Below are 20162 nucleotides of genomic sequence, written 5' to 3'. Positions count from 1 at the left end.
TCAGAACATAGAAGATGGCGTTAGAAGATAGCGAGAATGCCTCCCTCCAGAGTAGAGGGCAGGTTTATTTATCACCCCATTATATAAATATAAGGACAACCTCTGGGGAAAAGTCCAAACCAATTTCCTTGTGGCTCATTGTAGTATATTGGAATTCCCTAGTTTACGGTTCCTCCGCTGTGAAACTAACCCACGGCGTGCATACCATGCAGCTGGGCCACTCCACATCACTCTCCAAGAGCTTGGCGTTAGAGGAAGCAGAGGAAACGTCAAGTTCATACTGCTTTCCATGCCATGAGAAATGAAGCATTTATCTCTGACCCAGGAGTATGGAGCCTTGTGCCGGCATCCATGAAATTGGGTCAAAACTCACTGCTTACCACGTAAGTAAGGTCTAATCTCAACATCAAGGTGTGAAGGCTCTTATTACACATCTTCAGTGACTACTTAGTTGTCGAACCATTGACATGCCCAGAGTTTGCTTTTATTTTTGACTACTGGGATGCATGTGCCATTTATGTTATTGTCTTATGTTTATGTGTAAGTTCATTAATAGTTTTGAACACATGCTCATATGTCATGGGTTTATTTACCTTTTTGTTATGGCTCTTCTGTTAATTACTTATTTGTATCCTTTAACTATTTTGTTTCCTACTGGGAAAGCTTATTTTGTTTTGTAACTATATTCCTGATGCTAATCCTTACTCATTCATAAATATGGCTATATCTTACCCTAGTTTATAACCTGTTTTTAAGATTTGTTTAGAAATCATTTGATGCAGAAATATGATTTTAATATTATCACATTTGTTAATGTTTTATGAATGTGCTATTTGTGTCTTTTACATGAAATCCTCTTCTACCCCATTATATAAAATTTGTTCACTTCATTTTCTTCTAAAATTCTTTATATTTTACTTGTACAGTTAGTTCTTTAATATATGTATAATTTATATTTGTGCATGTATTTGAGAGATTCTAATTTTAGTTTCTCTAGATATAGAAACAGTTGGTCCGTTTCTATGTACTTTTTGAATTACCCTTTTCCACGATGGTTAAAAATGCTACCTTTGGGGGCGCCTGGGTAGCGCAGTCATTAAAGCGTCTGCCTTCGGCTCAGGGCGTGATCCCGGCCTACCGGGATCGAGTCCCACATCGGGCTCCTCCGCTATGAGCCTGCTTCTTCCTCTCCCACTCCCCCTGCTGTGTTCCCTCTCTCACTGGCTGTCTCTCTGTCACATAAATAAATAAAATCTTTAAAAAACAAATGCTACCTTTATCTTCTATCAAGTTCATACATTTATATATAGATTTAGATATCTAATAATTTTATTTCAATCCCCTCAATTTGTTCTCCTCTTCTCTTTATTTCCATACTCCTACCCTATTTAAGGAGCATTTCATTATTTAGTGCTGGTCTCAGCCTATCCATAACCAATGTTGTGGCTGAACCTGCGCTGGTGATTCTTATTATGATTATAAGATACTCCTCAGCAATAACCATCAGGAAACTTTGGAAAAATGTTTATTACTTACATGTCCTGGAAAATTACATGGCACACCTGGGTCCACACAGAAAGGTGGAGGGTAGAGAGAAAGAGAATGTGGGGGGGCCTTGAAGTTCTGCTGTTCTTGGGGTCAAGGATAGGCCTATGGTTTTGGAGGCTCACTCTATCAATGAATTTAAAACATAAGAGTGAGAATTTAAAAAACAAGGAGAATGAGAAAGAGAGAGAGAGAAGGCCCAAATGGTCAGTTATCAAAATCAATTAAGATCTCTAAAACAAAGAGTCTCAGGGGACAGGGGGAAGAGGCCTGGATCTTTATCTAGTCCTATGGCTGGCAATGTGTTTATCCAGCTAGCCCTCTTTGAAGTGAATTCCCCTTTGAAGTAGAAGCCTCTTTGAAGTTGATGCTGGCAATGGAAGCTTAAGTCATGCACTTGCATTACAAAAAAAAAAAAAAAAAAAAGCAAAAGAAAATCCAACTGTCTGGGTTTACACTCACTACATTCATCTTTATAATGTCTTCATATCTGTTAGGATATGCCCTCTTCTCTTTCTTCTAACTATATATCTCCTTCATTTTTTTAATACATTCTTGCTTTTCTTAATGCTTTGCTATTTGCATTTTATTAACAGATTACTAAATTCAGTTTATCATTAAAAATATATTTAATTTATAGATTAATATGATAATCTGCTCTGATTCACAAATTGGTAAATATATTATTTTTCTTGCATGGTTTTATATTTTCAGTAACATTGCTCTTCACATAGGATAAACTTGAACATTATACATTGAATTTTTTTTTCCTTTAATGATTTTAGAAGGGTTTGGGGCTAATGTATTTGATTCATTTTTGCCATTTTAAATTGTTTCTGATTTACTACTTATTCATATTTTTATAAATATAGGAAATCTATCCATTTTGAGTCATTAATTTGTATTCCAAAAAATTGACAATGTATCCCATTATTACTTAAGGTGTTTTTGTAGATTCTCTTAAATTTTCATATAGACAACTTCATCATCTATTAACAAGGATAATCTTGTGTTTTGTTTCTACTTATTATTGTTCTCCTTTTTCTTTTTTTTCTTTTTGACTCAAGAACATTCTGTACAATGCTGATTAGTTGTAGTGACTTAAGGTATCCTGAGACCAGAAGAATCGCTTAGATGAACCTACCCGAAATTGCTCACTCTTAGAAATGTGACCTAAATAAACATCTTATTTTAAGACACCGAGTTTTGGATTTATTTTCTTTTTCCAGCAATAGTTGCTTCTTTTGAAGCAATAGGCTAAATATTTCTAACTTTTTATATCAAACTCCCAATAATTTTGAAATTGGTGTAGCTCATCTAAGCAGATATAAATATATACATATTTATATACATTTAAATATGATATAGCTTTGATTAAAAATGATATTAAATCTGATAATGGCTATAGTATGTTTGAACTAATTTCTACTTTCTTCTTTCATTTTCTGTGCTTTCACTTTGCATCTTATATTCTCCTTTCTGGTCTTCTGTTCTATTGTTAAAATAACTTTTATTATTTAATTTTCTTAAAACTGTTCCTTGCTATGAAAAATACAGATTTTTATGCTGTTGATTTAGTGTTTACTCTTCAAGTTTTAACGTATGAAATGAAACATGAATTACACGATTTTTTTCTTATTATATTCTGCAGAGATCCTGAAGGCAAAGATTAATACAATATTTGCCAAAATGTCAGTAGCTTAAAGTAAAAAGCTTATTGTTATACATTGGAAAAAGTCTTTAATAACAAGTCCTCCTTGATTCCTGATAGCTTACTATTTTTAACTAACTCTAGAGAAGGTTGATAATAGTGAATTATTTTTCACCAGCATTTGAGCAGATGATTTTTACCAACTTCTGCCATCTATTTTTCTTTTAACCAGGAATCTAGTTTACTAGTCATTGGGGTGCCTGGGTGGCAAGTCAGTAAAACAACTGACTCTTGGTTTTGGCTCAGGTCATGATCTCTGGACGGTGAGATTGAGCCCCGTCAGGCTCCACACTCAGCACAGAGTCTGCTGAAGACTCTCTCTCCCTCCACCCCCCCTAAATAAATAAATAAAATCTTAAAAAAAAAACAAAAACACTTAAAAATCTAATTATCATTGCTTTTTAATTATTTTGGTTTTTATTTTTGATAGTGTAAAGTTCTTTCTCTTTATCTTTGAGGATTAGCAGTTTTAAACTGTCATATCCAAATATAGATTTAATTTTGTGCATGGCTTCGTGTTTATGTTCATCACAAGGGTCCATATACTTGTGTGAATGTATTCATTTTGGTATGGCTGTTCCATTTTTAATCTTGTCTTACGCATTATTATCTGTAGCTGCCTTGTGTTTAGAGAAAAGGCCATCTTTATATATGGTACCATTAATTCTCCCATGTTCCAAAGTGACTATTTTATTTTATTTATTTTGTTTATTTATTTTTTTAGGAAGGAGAGGGACAAAAGGAGAGGGAGACGGAGAAAGAGAACCTCAAGCAGACTCCATGCCCAGCATGGAGACCCATGTAGGGCTCAATCTCACAACCCTGAGATCATGACCTGAGCCAAAACCAAGAGTTATACACTTAACTGACTGAACCCACCTAGGCATTCCTAAAGGGGGTATTTACACCATAATTTATGGATGCAAAAACTGAGGCTTGGAAATTTAGGTGACTTGGCTTATAAGATTTCAGCTGTGCACATAAATCTTTTTTAGAAATTGCTGTTACCTATTCAAAAGAAATTTTCCTGTGTTATTTATAATTTTATCAATTCCCAATATTTTTAAAAATAGTCTTACAAATACACTAAAACATCTTTATTCCTATACAACTGTCCATAGGCCTCACATACTTGACACAATATAACTGATTTAAGTATTCATAGGTATGGTTAAAACAAACGTTAAAAAATATACATCAGCATCATAAACCCTTATAAAAGTGTGCATATGTTTGAGGGGAGTTCCTGAAAATGAACTCCCACCACTAGTGATATCAAATCATTGAATTAGGCCCTTTTGAATATATCCATTCATTAAATTCACAAATTCCAGATATAAAAATTTTATGTAAAGAACTTTTAGTCACTGAGTGGGTCTCAACAATGGTAAAATTCTCTTGTTTCTTTTAAAAATACTTTTGGAATTATACTTACATAGGTTAAATAACTTGAATATAACACAATTCTAAATCCAGGTCAAATTTTCATGATAATACTATCAAATTAAAGTTACTTAAAAATGTAAAATAAAATCCTTATCAGAATGGAAAAAGAAACAACTGAAATATAAATATAAGTCTCTGGATATGATTTTAATTTACTAAGGCAGAAAGTTGAATGCTCCCCAAATTATGCAATTATCTGAAATATGGGAAATATGGATAGAGTTTTTTTTACATATTTCACATAGTTAATTACATTAAATATATTTGGGATTGTAGAATTGGATGTTCAAATGCACATAAATGCATAGTAATCAATTAATACAATTCGTCATATGCAAACATGCACAAATATGTATTTCCATAAGTAGAGCTGACCATAGGGTAGTTAAAACAAGAGAGACAAGCAAGCAGATTTGCATTTTCATGTAAACCTTGTTATGGCCACATGTACAATTTGGTGTTCTTGTTATGATAATTTAAAGAAGCTTAGGAAAAATGGACATAATGTTTTAGTGAATTGACATTTAGTGATAATATATATTATATATATATGAGTATATATATAATGTTTGAAATATATATTATTATTATATATATAATATATATTATATATATGTTATATATGTTATATATATAATGTTTGAAAATATGTCTACCTGAAGGGTAGAGAGAGGGAATTAAAGGTTACTCCTAACTGTATGCACCATTGTTTCTCTCACAGGATTCTGAGGCAAGTATTAAATCCCAAATAATAACATATTCAGATAAATGTGATCAAAGATAGCTTTGGGGAAGAAGAAAGTTGATACAAATCAGAGCCCTGCATATATTGACTGATTTAATGCTTCTTTTACAGAAGGGTGGAGTTTTATACAGCCTTGAGAAATCTACCAAATAGGGAATTTAAACCATGAGAATCTTCTCTAGTTACTAAATTATGGTATTCTTCCCCCCCCCCCAATACAGAAGTTTAAACAAAAGTAATTCAAAATTTCCACAATATTCTGCAATTATGCATATTTTCTACCCATATTTTGAAAAATATTCATAATAACAAGAGGAAATATAATTTGTACACCACATTTTGATAGCCTTGCTAATGCAAGATGAGTTCAAACATTGCATTTCCTTTCCTAACTGTCCCTAGGACATATTTTTCATTTTTCCTAATTTAAAATTTTTCTCCCTCCTAGCAATTGCAAGCAGCTCTCATAAACATGTTTGTCAGCTAAGATTTCTCTTAAAATTTGCCCAAGAGCATATTACATGTACATTTCTTGTTTAAAGGGATGCTTCTGAATAAACTCAATGAAAGTTATTTGTACATATGGCTCAATTTTAAATACAAGCTATTCACAGATCATAACACGTTAACATCAAACTGCCTGTGAATGCTGATTTGCAAGCTGTTCATGGGTATGTACGAATAAAACAAAACTGCTCACACCTATTCCACATGAAGTCAAAACAGATATCACATAGATTAAAAAGTATATGTAAATCACGTTCACCTTCATTGTCCTTCAGAGTGAAGTTTGGGTTTATAGATAGGCGTTCGTCAAGAAGGAAGTTAAACCTTGGTCCATTTGCAAAATCATCTTTATCAGTGGCACTGATGGTATGGATCACCTGAAGAGAAAAAGCAAAGACTAAATAGGAAACTTAATTTGGCTTATTCCTTTGATTTTGATTATATTATAGCATTTTTAATTGCCATCACAAAAGGATTTTTAAAAGACCCCTTTATCCACCTTGAGTTTTTTTCAAATTCAAGTAATAAATGTCCCAGCTAGCTGGCTTGTTCTTGCATGAGCTTTTAGGAAACACATTATGAAACAATTTATAATCATCCACGCTTTATTTTCTAGCATGGCAGAAACATTTAATTTTTTTTTTTCTTTATCACCCACAGTACCTTGGGGCCAGTTAACTGCAAGATTTTGTAAGAACACCTGTTTGAGGAAACAGGAAGTATTGTTTGTACAACTATAAATATCCTATTGTTCACCGTTCTCAGTGCAGTGCACGTTGTTCTCAGGAAGTAAATGCAGAAATAGTGGGGTCATATTATTTTTACTGTTTCAGGGGACCTTTGAGAGCATGACCTATCCCCTCTATTTTAACATAGTTAAGATAAGGAATGTGAGACCCCAAAGGATTGTGATGTGCCCCAAAGCTGTTAAAATGGTGGCAGAAGCAAAACCAGACCACTCACTGTTTCATGGAATACTTCCCATATACGGTGCTTAAGGGAAAGCAATTCTGAAGTTTGGACTATGCACATTTTGGAGCAAAGAAAGTTAGAATATATAAATGAAACATTCCAGGTGACTTAAGTACAGAACACAAATTGCAACAGCAGTAGCCATTACACTCTTAGGAAATATTCAAACTATATGCAAGATAATGTTTTCCTCTTAAAAATTAGTATCTTAATGCTTAGGTGTCCTTTTTCTAGCCCTTCCTTGGAAAAGTTAAAGGAAAGAGAAGGAAAAGAAGCCATAAAAAGAATGTCTCCTGGGGCACCTGGATGGTTCAGGTGGTTAGGCGTCTGCCTTTGGCTCAGGTCATAATCCCAGGGTCCTGGGGTCAAGCCCTGTGCATTGGGCTCTCTGCCCAGCGGAGAGCCTGCTTCTCCTCTCTCTGGCACTCTCCTGCACCCCACCCCTCTGTTCATGCTCGGAATAAATAAATAAATAAATAAATAAATAAATAAATAAATAAAATCTTAACAGAGTGTTTCCTGCATGTGAAATACAGTGTGTTCATTTCAAAAATTGCTATGATTTCTAAAAACATCTTCCTCAATTTCATCCCATTTCAATCTTTTCCAAGTGAAATAATACACCAATATGTACAGCAGTTAAAAGCTAAATTCCTATCCATGCATTGAGTCCATTAGTTGGTCAGGGAGATGAAGATGAATGTAAAAGTACTAAGAAGGAGTCATCAGTGACAGAAGGACCCGAAAAACATGTGTCTTCATGAAGTGGAAGTGACGAAAGTGCTTCGGGCTGTAGAAGTGATCTATTTCATCCATATCTGCATATGGCTCTCTATTGCTCAGAGTGTACTTTCTCAGCAAGAAGTTTAGCTAAAAGTAACCCCCAATGCCCACATCTCCCAAGAAGTCTCTCTTATTCTTCTCTTCTTTACTTCCCTGCACACTATTAATTTATGAGCTGAAAAATCTACATATCTCCTTGTTGTTAGCTTTCTTTTTGGTTTAAATTACAGCTGGTCCCTGGATAGATCTTTTTTCCCCTCCTTGTTATTGGCTTTTGACTTGATAGAATAAACTGATGGTTAATCAGAAGCAATCTAACAATTTTTCTCAAGTGCATGAAAAGCTCCATGGAGTTCAGAGGGTGCATAATCTGAGGAACACACCTACATTCTCTGCGTGGCAGGTACTTAACATAAAACTGAAATAAGAATATCACATTTTCAAGATTGTTTTCGGGGTTAAATAAAATAAAGACACTTTTTTCTTTTTGAAAATAAATGTCCGATCTCCCCTGATCCTTGCTCATTGTCATTCTCCAAAGCACAATCCTATTTTCTCGATGATACCTCATAACCTACCTACACAAATGCAAATTCACTTCTTATCCTAGATTGTGATTTTGGAAGAGACTGGCAGAGAGCAATTAATTTAAACTAACTAAATTATTTTATATTTCCTCTTATAACTTCTTTGGGACAATTATTCCCTTCTCGTTTTAAATTTTTACAAACGAGCTTATTCTATTTGTTAAACACTGATATAATTCATATTATATCTTTAGTTTTACTGTTATCTTTAGTAAAATATACTTTCCATTTTTATACAAGTAATTTCAAATTTGAATTTACCAGGAAGCTCACTCATGGCAAATTTATCTTTCTCGAAAACTTCTCGATCTCGTATCCACAGCAAATGATGAGCTGATTGCCACATCTTGTGTAAGAGTGAAGCATTCACCTTGAATTCCTGATGAATGTTCCTCATGCATCCATACTTATTCTTCCACAATGCTTCTGAAAAATTCTTCCAAAAATCTAGAATGTTGCTTGGCTTTTATCTAGACCTCCAAGATATCCTTTTGATGGGGAAATTTATATTCAATTTTTCTGTTTACTAATCACCTTTTCTCTTTCAGTAGGAGATAGATTTTGATTTATAGTTTCCTGAGATTTTATTAGGAAAATCACCTCAGAGGTGAACATGTCTGTGATTTTTAAAAGATGTAAGCTTCTGGCAGATATCTAGACAAGTGCCATGTATCTGTCATCAATATTTTCTACCCTTTTGTTGGTTATGATTTATCTACACTGTGCTACCTGTGCCCTCCATTTGTGCAATTTGTTGGTGATGTACAATCCATAAAAATTTATTTTCCATCTCTCATTCTTTCTAACTGAATTTAGATGTTTTCTATCATATGTATATTATATAATTAGTGCATAAAGTGTTCGATTATTTTGAAGGATCCGAGAGAAACACAGTCACAGATTTATTCTCCTAAAGGGTGGGAGGGAATCCAAATTGACAGTTGATATTTATAAGTAATTACCAGCTGTAGTTTTGGTAATGCCCATGAATAAGTATTCACTTTTTAGCAGAAACTAATTAGAATCAATTTTGTATTTCTTTTATCAAATAAATGTATCACCCTGTTTAAATGTGTTTTCTATAGTCTATTTCTTCTTGAGTAGTTTTATTTTTTTTTAAGATTTTATTTATTTATTTGATAGAGAGAGACAGCAAGAGAGGGAACACAAACAAGGGGAGTGGGAGAGGGAGAAGCAGGCTTCCTGCCGAGCAGAGAGCCCCATGCGGGGCTCGATCCCAGGATCCTGAGATCATGATCTGAGCCGAAGGCAGACACTTAATGGCTGAGCCACCCAGGCGCCCCATCTTGAGTAGTTTATTAAAGGGTGAAAATAGGGCATCTGGGGGGCTCAGTCAGTTAAGTGTCTGCCTTCAGATCAGATCATGATCCCAGGGTCCTGGGATGGAACCCCAGGGCTCCCTGCTCAGTGGTAGCCTGTTTCTCCCACTCCCTGCCGCTCCCCCTGCTTGTACACTCTCTCTCTCTCCATCAAATAAATAAATAAAATCATAAAAAAATAAATAAAGGGGGAAAGCATCAAACTAGTCAGTGTCACAGATTTATACAAATAATGTAGTCTTCTGTTAGGTAGATGAACTGGTCCTAACTAAACATTTAAATTAAAAGAATATTCTATGGAGTACACTGTATCATCTTTAAATTAATCAGTGAATTTGCTTTATAATATACTCTCAAATGGGATCATAAATTTATTTAATAATAATACTAACTTCTGTTGTTTCAATGAATTGATCTTTGTAAAATCTTGGAGTAAAATCTCTACTGATCTAGGTACTTTTTTCATACAAAGTTATATTGTTAATAATTAGACGTGATGGAGGTAGGCTGGTGTTAGGTAATACAATTTTTAAAATACATGTTAGGTTTCCTAAGTTTACTTTGTATTGAAACACACACACACACACACACACACACACACACACGGGAAAGCCAATATAAATAAGATAGGAAGCATTCCCGCTATTTATATTTCAGCTTCCATGTATAGACCCATCTCATGTATTATGAATTCACTTTACTTTGGGAACTGACTTCAAATTTCATGCATGCATGATTTTCTTCTTAATATTTCCTTCATGCAAGGTACTTAAAAGATTTTTTTTCAGAACAGGAAAATATATTAACTCAGACAAATACATTGTTGCAATTCAGGTGTATTGATACCTGATTCAACATGAACTCTGCTGTTATATGTGGTTTAAACCTCTGCTTCACAAAAGACACGTCTCTCTGCCATGGCCACATGCTGTTATATTTAGAGCACAGCATCCATAATAAAAATGTCTGTAATTCTAAAAGCAATTGTTATAGAAAGAGGAGCCACTGTACAGCTGGGCAATACAAATATACTCAGAAAACCTATTTCACAAATCATTATTTAAATAGAGTTCCCTATTCCTACTCTGCATCAAAGCACACAAAGTTTCTCCAGAAATGCTACAAATACAAAGTTAAAGGACTCAAAGGCGGCAAAATTAAACAATAGAAAGATTCAGACCATTTCCCTTGTAATAGGTTAATCATACAAATTGACCACACAGCTTGGCAATGGTTTGTTTAATTAAGAGTGCAATAAACAATATTTTCAAATGGCCTTTCATTCCCTCAGTAAAAAGTTTTAATTCATTTTGGTGAAACAAATGTTTAGAAACAGATACTTAAGCAATATAAAGAACCTGAGAATCTTAATGTGACATCTGAAATCATACAATGTTAATGACAACAATAATGCTAACTATGAGTATAATTTTTAGAGGATAATAACCATAATCACATAAATAAATCAATATACATTAGATCTTAGGGGTGTTAAGTCTAGTGATTGCTTTCTGAGAACAATAACAGTTCTTTGAAGAAAAGAAAAATACTATGTAAATGGTTAATGGGACCCAGAAGATAAAGATACATTTTTGTCACAGAGTTAGCCTTCTCTAAAAAATGGAATGGCTTCCCTTGCGAGGAGAATAAGGTAATCCATATTTAAAGGAATTTGAGACTCATCTAGTCATATGCTCATAGAATTTCAGGCTTGGAAGGGCCCTGAAATTCTGACAATTTTCTTTATTTTAGAGATGAAGAAAGCATTTTGTCAATGTCACATAAATCATTTCTTAGACATGCTATGGAGCTTAGGTGGTCAGTGTGGAGGGTAAAACAGAAGGTCCCAGGCTAGCAAGTTGGCCCTGACAGGAGAGCATAACCCTGAGAGAGTGCCTGGATAAGCTTTCCCATGATCAAGAGGAGGAAGGAACATAATGGGAGGTCAATGGAAAAAGTCAAGGTGACGGGCCAATATGGAGAGAGTTCAATCTAGAAAATTAATATCAGTGTTTTAGATTTGGGAGTACATTTTCACATTCATAGGACAAAAATCAATTGATCCAAGAGCAAGGACTGAGTATTATTTGCCCAAATTTTCAATGCTTTGACCTGAAAAGGTGGCTAGGACTAGCAAGTATGAATTGCTCCCAATACAGCCTCTCACCTTATCCTATAAATTTTGAAATTACCTTGAAGTAAAAAAAAAAAAAAAAAAAAAAAAAAAAGAAAAAAAAAGAAAGAAAGAAAGAAAGAAAGTAAAAGAGAAATATATTACCTAAAAAGAAAACATCTAAAAATGGCTGATGCAATCATTAGCTTATGTTTGGATTTTTAAATCTTTGTATCCATTTCAAATGATACAATTTTGAATTATCTGAATAACCTACAGACCAAAGAAACAAAGATTCTGTGAGGGATTATATCCTTGTCAGATTTTGATATTGAAGTTATGTTTCACCATAAAAAGAGTAGAAAACAGATTTCCCCTTTTGTACTTTTTAATACAGTGTATTTTCACTATCATTCCATTTAAATATTTTTAATTTTTATTACTTAAGAGATTCTTAGCTTATGTAGAGTTGCCCTGATTTCCAATGGATTTTTTCTCTAGCAATACTTCTTTCCCCCTAGCAATACTTTTGAATTAGTATCTAGCTTTATTTATTTATTTCTTTGTCATACAGAAAATAATGAGGCCAATTTGCAAATTATTAAAACTTGCTTTGTGGCCCTGCAGACAGTAAATTTTTGGTCAATGTTTTCTGTAAATTTCAGAAGAATGTGTGATCCGAAGTTGTTCAGTACATTATTCTATATTTATCGAAGAGTACATTTGTTAATTGTGGTGTTCAATTTTCAATATCTTTACCAAAATTGTATACAATTATTCTATCAGTTTTTGGTAAAAGTGTACTAAAACTCCCATACAATAATGGGCTAGTCTATTTTTTATTATTTCTACCATTTTTTCCTTTGTTCATTTTGAGGCAACATTGATAAGTATATACAAATTTAAAATGGTCAGTTCTACCTGGTGCATAAACTGTTTTTATCACAATGAATGTGCTTCTTTATATCTAGTAACATTCCTTTGATGAAATGTGCGTGTGTGTGTGTGTGTGTAGCTAGGTAGGTATGTATATAGCAATTATTCAAGTAATTATTTGGTATATTTTTACATATATTTTCTTCCAAACTCTTTTCCTTTATTATGTTTATTTTATACCTCATTTTTTAAAAAGATTTCATTTATTTATTTGAGTGAGCACACATGCATCAGTGGGGGGGGAGGGGCAGAGGAAGAGGGAGGAGCGGACTCCTCACTGAGCAGGGAGCCCCACTTGGGGCCCAATCCCAGGACCCTGAGATCATGACCTGACCTGAAGGCAGACACTTAACTGACTGAGCCACCCAGGCGCCACTATTTTACACCTTGTATAAAAATATTTTGGAATTACTATTGGTTATAAACTTCATATTTTATTAGGATTATATTTTAGTTTTGAAATGGTCCCTCTAGAATCCTTGAAAATTGCTCCTATATGAAAAGCTTTCTAACTGCAAAACATACTCCAGTGGGATAAAACCATATGCAACAAGTTTCTAAGTATATAATTATGTTAAAGTGAACAAACATTATCATGAAGACAGTTAAGATCAAGAAATAGAAATGTAAACCTTGCCTTCTTTAGGATTAACTATTTTTATTTATTTATTTTTTTTAAGATTTCTTATTGTATTTATTTGAGAGAGAGAGAGCACAATTGGTGGAGAGGACAGAGGGAAATGGAGAAACAGACCCTTTACTGAGTGGAAAGCCAGACTCTGGGCCTAATCCCAGGACCCTGGGACCTTGACCTGAGCTGAAGGCAGATGCTTAACCGACTGAGCCACCTAGGTGCCCCAGGATTAAGACTTTTTAATTACAATTTCTACTAGCTTATTAGTTACATTTTTTTTTTAACTATTTTTACTAGTTGATCTAGAGGTTATAGTATGCATTCTGGATATATAAAATCTATTATAAACTAGTAGTTTATCAATTTCTCAAATTTTAAGAGGCCAAATTTCTCAAATTTAAAGGAACCAAAATTTAAGGAGTTTAGAATATCTTAACTTTGTCTTTCTCACTTACGATCTCTTGTTGCCATGTATATGATGTCTATTCTGTTTATTCATCAATTATTAAGTTTTTATGAATATATTTATTGATTGTGTTTGTTTTGAAGGTTCCTTATGACTCCAAGCTGCCAGTATAATTATTTTTCTTTTTCACACAATAAAAGCTATGTTTCTTATGGTAAGTTGGCCTAGTTCTGAGATTTTCTGGTCTTGTTTTTTGAGGGATATTTTAGTAGAAAAAAGAATTCATGGTTGTCAGTTATTATCTAGCAATTGTTGGGAATTATCTTTCCATTGTTTCCTGGGTTTTATCTTTCTTTTTTTTAAAGATTTTATTTATTAATTTGAGAAAGAGAGAGAGCATGAGCATCTGTGTGTGCACAGGCAAGCAGGGGTTGGGGGAGAGGGGGAGGAGCAGAGGGGGAGGGAGACAAAGAGGGAAAGAGTCCCAAGCAGACTCCATGCTTATTGCAGATCCCGTCTAGAGTCTCGATTCCACCACCCTGGGATCCTGACCCCAGCTGAAACCAAGAGTGGATGCTCCACTTTATATGTTAAGAAAATAATTTTAGAGGGGCGCCTGGGTGGCACAGCGGTTAAGCGTCTGCCTTTGGCTCAGGGCGTGATCCCAGTGTTCTGGGATCGAGCCCCACATCAGGCTCTTCTGCTAGGAGCCTGCTTCTTCCTCTCCCACTCCCCCTGCTTGTGTTCCCTCTCTCTCTGGCTGTCTCTATCGCTGTCGAATAAATAAATAAAATCTTAAAAAAAAATAATTTTAGGATGTATGCATCCATTTCTGACACAATTGAAATAGATTCTGGTAAATAAATCATTATATATCTGTACTGAAAAATTCCTTGTTGCTTTTGAAATGGTGATAAAGAAAAATGTTTAAGCATCTGAAGTGATCATCTTAATATATTACGTATATTATATATTATGTAATATATAACAATATATTAATTGTTATATACTATAACTTATAGTATTATAATATAATATAATATAATTCTGTAAATGCTTTCAGATATAATTTTCATCCGCTTTGTCCTTATATTTTCTAATTTTCTTGTGGGCAATGAATATGAAAAAAACTTTATGAAAAAAACAGTTGTCCATTTATATATACACAAATATCTCCTCAGAGGGTGTTAAAACATAATCAATGATTATCTTAGCACACTATCAGTTGTCTGTTCTATAAAAATACGCAGACAATGCTTCTCAGTACTATAATTTTAGGACAAACTTTAAAATGATATAAAGTAGTTTTGGAAGGGGGTGCTTGGGTAGCTCAGTCGCTTAAGCATCTGACTCTTAATTTTGGCTCAGGTTATGATCTCAGAATTGTGAGACTGAGCCCCATGTTGGGCTCCATGCCAAGTATAGAGCCTGCTTAACATTCTGTCTGTCTGTCTGTCTCTTCCTCTGCCCCTTCCCCCTCTAAATTTTTGGAAAAGAAAGAAAGAAAGAAGAAAGAAAGAAAGAAAGAAAGAAAGAAAGAAAGAAAGAAAGAAGAAAGAAAGAAAGAAAGGAAAGAAGAAAGAAAGAAAGAAGAAAGAAAGAAAGAAAGAAAGAAAGAAGGAAAGAAAAGAAAAGAAAAGGAAAGGAAAGAAGAAAAGAAAAGAGAAAAGAAAAGAAAAGAAAAAAAAAGAAAGAAAAGAAAAGAAAAGAAAAGAAAAGAAAAGAAAAGAAAAGAAAAGAAAAGAAAGTAATTTTTGGGTGATATATTCAGTCTGGTTTACCAAAGACAGTAAAAGGGACCATCTCACTCAGATGGACCTAGACCTTTTCTACCTCTCTAGATTCACCTGTGACAGACAGACTTTAGACTGCTCCTCATGGAATCCATGCCTCCACGTAGTCCTTTCTCTGTTAAGTCTGGGTGTGACCTGTGATTTGCTTCTGACCAATAGAATATGCCAAAAGTGTTGATACATCATTCACCTGATGACATTACATTACACTATGTAAGACTGTTTGCTAACAGACTTTACAGATCTCTCCTTACTTGTTTGATGAAGTAAGTAGCTACATTGGAGACGCCCACACATATAGCAAGAAACTGTGGGTGGCATGTTGAAACTCCAGGGAACATTGAAAAGATGAGGAAAATCCTGAAGCCCTGAGGTCTATAGCTGAAGGTAACCTAATGCTGCCAATAACCAGGTGTGCTTAGAAGAGATCTCAAGCCTCAGCGAAGAACATGATCCTGATAGAAACCTTGATTACAGTCTTGTGAGACCCCTGCAAAGATCAAACTAAGCCATGAGCAGATATCTGACCTACAGAAACTCTGGGATCACAAATAAGTGTTGTTTTAAACTGCTAAGTTTGTGTAATTTGTTATACAGCAGAAAACAAAAACAAATGTGTATCCCCTTCCAGACTTCTCCTTGCTTTATGTGTCACAGCCGCAATGGTCTTCCTTCAGATTTGCCATGCTCCTTTAGCTAGCTGCCATGCTACATCCAAACTCATGACCCATGTTCAAGCTCTTCTCTGTTTCTTCCACTGTCCCCACTTTCTTAATACATAACACACTCTTCATATTGTCTCAACCTAATCATCTTTTAGTACCAATGTCACTCAATGGTCACTCACACGTCACTCCTACAGGCCCTCCAAAATGGACCAACCAGTCCTTTCTCCATAATCCCATTTCAAAGCTTCATTAGGATGGAAAAGTTCACAGTTTCCTCCTCATTTAATACAGGGCTTCACAGAAAGCATTCAATATAATTTCATTGGTATGATGAATGTATGTATGAATGAGTTCATTTTTTGATTTACATTTGTGTTCTGGGGAAAATCTATTTTCAATGAGTCAAAAATACGTATTTTGTACTTAAAGCTTTATAAAATTATTTTCACTGAGCACAAAAATAACATTGAGGGATTTTGAGGATTATACCCAAAAAACAATAGAAATAGAGCTGCTTTTTTTTCTCTTCCATTCCAGTGATAGGAAGGAAACAATTAACTTACCTGGCCGGGCTTTGAATTTTCACAGACAACAATATCATATTCCCTGGCAAGTTCGGGTGGATTGTCATTGACATCCAAAACTCTAATACCCACTGTGACATGGCTCAGCAAACCAGGATTGTCTGCAAAACACACAGGGATATATTTAGTATTTCAATGCACACTTTAGAGGCTTGGTTTAAAACAAATCTCCTTAATACTGTAGCTTGTCACCAGCTCCATATGCTGCAACAGGACTTTTGGCAAAAGACAACTTTATGATGGCACTCTTTGCTAGAACTCATTAACTTACAGAAAAATGAAAAATGAACACCAAGGCATGACATGAATGCTAAAATGATATTTTGTCATATCAAGGAAATTATATGTTATTCAGGAACTGGAGTGGGAGAAAGTTGTCAGAATTCATTGTATGTTGTCAGAGTCTAAGGGATGAACAATTGGTTTCATCATTAATCTAAGAAAAGCATAGCAGTTGGTAAAAAAAAATTACATAATCTTTAAAAAGTTTGAATTTTCAAATTTAAATAAACTTGGAGAAAATAAAAAAGTACCATTTTTTTGCACAAAGAATAATTTTCTTCTTATAGAAAAAAATGCATGCAGTGTGTGATGTTAAGTCATACTTGTGGAGAAATAATAATCGAAATCAGAACTTATCATAGAATTAATATATATCTCTGGTAGATATCAAAATATTATAGTTAACACCTTAAAGTAGGTCTTAATCGCAGTCTTCCCATTTTTCAGTAGGTTTACTAATCCTAAGATGTAAGGAAAAGGTGAATGTTTGGTTTATTTTATACAAACCAAGCTATAAATGAAGAATTAATAATGGGAAAATTAAATATATACATATATATATATATATTTATATTGCTGATGTTTCTGTTATTATTTTTTAAAAATCCAAAATTAAAGTTAAAATAGACTAATTTTAAAAAGGATTACTAAAACAAGAGACATAAAATCTAGATAAACTTATCAATTTATCAAAATAGAATATTGAGAAGGCATATTAGATAAAAGGGGGTATGGATATACATAGACATATATACAGAAGATACAAAAACTAGTTTAAGAATATGGATGGAATACAAAATGCCAAAGGAGGCTCTCAAAGGGACAGGAAATCTGAGGAGTACTACAGCAGTCAAACAATATCAAATTCCATTTAAAACATAATTTTTCTAAAGAGAAAAAAATTCAGGTCCAGATTATTTTACCTAAAGTTAAAGAAACAGGTAATTTCAGTCCTATACATCTTTTTCCCAGAAAACAGAAGGATGAAATACTGAAAGCTTGTTTTCTGTGGCTTGTGACCTGTCGATATCAATACCAGACGTTCTCACTCATGAGATATTTTACATGTAAACCGCCTAAACAAAATGATAGCAAACACATTTCACTGGTGTGACAAAAACAAACAAACACAAACCCCCAAAAACTATCTTTATCAATTTAGTTACATGCTTGCTTCATTTAGCATTAAGGGTACGAAGAAACAAAGGGAAGAAGGAAGATACAAAGGAAGAAACGAGGAAAGACATTTCAAAAAGCATAAAAATTATTCACAAGGTTAATGAATTAACGGATGGACAAACACAAATAATCATCTGGACACATACGGAAAAACCAAGAAATAGAATGCAGTATCCATACATGATAAACACAATGAAACAAAGCAAAACAAAACAAAAGTACAACAAAAACAAAAACTCTCAGCGAATAAGTGGAAATGTACTTTCTCCAACTGATTAAGGGTACATCAAACAACACCACCACCACTACGGCGTATATTATTCTTCATGGTAAAAAACTAACTAGAGTTAATTAACAAAACTATAAGGAAGCTAGAAATAAATCTAACAAAGGATAGGAAAGACCTATATGCGGAACACTTTATTGAAGTTTTATATTAGTTTAGCTTATTTAGACTTCATTAAAGACATTAAGAGCTATATCATGTGTGTGATTAGGAAGACACAATATTACAAATAAAACCAACCTTTCCGAATTGATGTGTGTATTCAATGTAATCTGTTGCAAATCCCCGTGTTCACAGAATTAAAAGCTGATTCTAACATTTATAAGTACTAAGATTATTTCGACTTGTATGGAAAAGAACAATAAAGCATACTTGATCTACAATTTACCAAGGCTATATATTATATGATATTTGTGGCCTTACTATTGCCACTATGTAAATATATCTCTTCTACTCTAAATGTCATATACGATTTTTTTCATATATTCTTATATTTCCCAAGCAGGTACTTGCTCACCTTTTCAGAGCAGACAAAAGTAATCTGTTTTAGAAATCTGAGGCAAGAATAATTTTATTGGCTCTAATCATTAGCATCAGCAGCCTTAATTGTCCCTGAGTAAATAGTTCTCTGCTCATTTTCTGAGCAGGCAGAATTAGAAGCAACCTTAGTGACGTTAGGAAAAAAAGAAAAACAAAGAAAAAAAACCTGTTTTGTAGAAGATTCTGGAAAGACTACATCTTGACGGAAAGCTAGAATAAAAGAACAGCTAGGCATCTGTGTTCGACATTCACCTTCCGGCTGTCCCCACCCCTGCTCATGCTAACTCTGGGCCGGAATGGCCTTCCACTCATTCCATACTGGGGTATAGGAAACTCAATTCTTCTAGATGGAAATAGACTGTATGTTGATCGAATATTATCTTATTACTCCAATGTATAATTCTATTCCATAACTTACTGATTAAAAGCACGGCGTTCCGCATCAGACAAATGCCGGTTTATCTGTAGACCTACTACCCTTATGTGTTCTGTGGGGAAGCTGAACTGAATTTAACCTGGGTGTGTTGCGACTAACTATCTGTGTGCCCTGCCAAGGGCAACCACAGGAGGTGCTGATGAAGAGTTAGGAAAAACAGAAGTTGGAGTAAGGGGACTGTCATTACCAATGCAAATTGAATACCTGCGGTCTATTTACTAAAAGCAGCACAATGTATAAAAACAGTGCCTTTAATTCCAGATAATTAGAGGCTGAAAACCCACTATGGCTTTGTATCCTCTTGCAGTCTACCTGCCTGCATTCTGGTATTTTCTGCTCAATAATACAATTAGCTAATTCTAAATTAGCAAACTGGGAAGTTCTTTTGAGTTTCTCTTCTTTCTTTCCCACAGCCATTGGGTTAGTATGTTACCCTTTGAATGACAATAACCTTACCTATAAAATGTGAACATATTCATGATTGTTGGAAGCGTTTTCTTCTGTTACTGAAGTTCGTAATTCAACATTTCTGTTACTGCTATTGTTACTTTTATCTTCATGCTTTATTTCTAGCAACCAGGGTTTTTTTTTTTCATAGATGTATAACTGACATACAATATTGTATTAGTTTCAGGTGTCCAAGAGCAACAAAGTGATTTGGCAATTACA

At 34.0% G+C, this 20162-nt stretch overlaps 1 protein-coding gene across 1 annotated transcript in view; it reads right to left on the bottom strand.

Annotated features, from left to right (window-relative positions):
• CDH18 (cadherin 18) overlaps positions 1–20162 on the bottom strand; it is a 312552-nt gene that overhangs the window by 24228 nt on the left and 268162 nt on the right. Inside the window, exons 8-9 of the mRNA XM_008689887.2 lie at positions 16750–16871; positions 6214–6331 (exon numbers count right to left, since the gene is read on the bottom strand). Of these exons, the coding sequence (XP_008688109.1) occupies positions 6214–6331; positions 16750–16871 (240 nt within the window). The remainder of the gene's footprint in view (positions 1–6213; positions 6332–16749; positions 16872–20162) is intronic.

This window comes from Ursus maritimus, unplaced genomic scaffold, assembly GCF_017311325.1.
Source record: "Ursus maritimus isolate PB19 unplaced genomic scaffold, ASM1731132v1 scaffold_15, whole genome shotgun sequence".
Lineage (NCBI taxonomy): Eukaryota > Metazoa > Chordata > Mammalia > Carnivora > Ursidae > Ursus > Ursus maritimus.
Note: the sequence above shows the minus strand (reverse complement) of the source record. Positions and strands in the feature narration are given on the sequence as shown.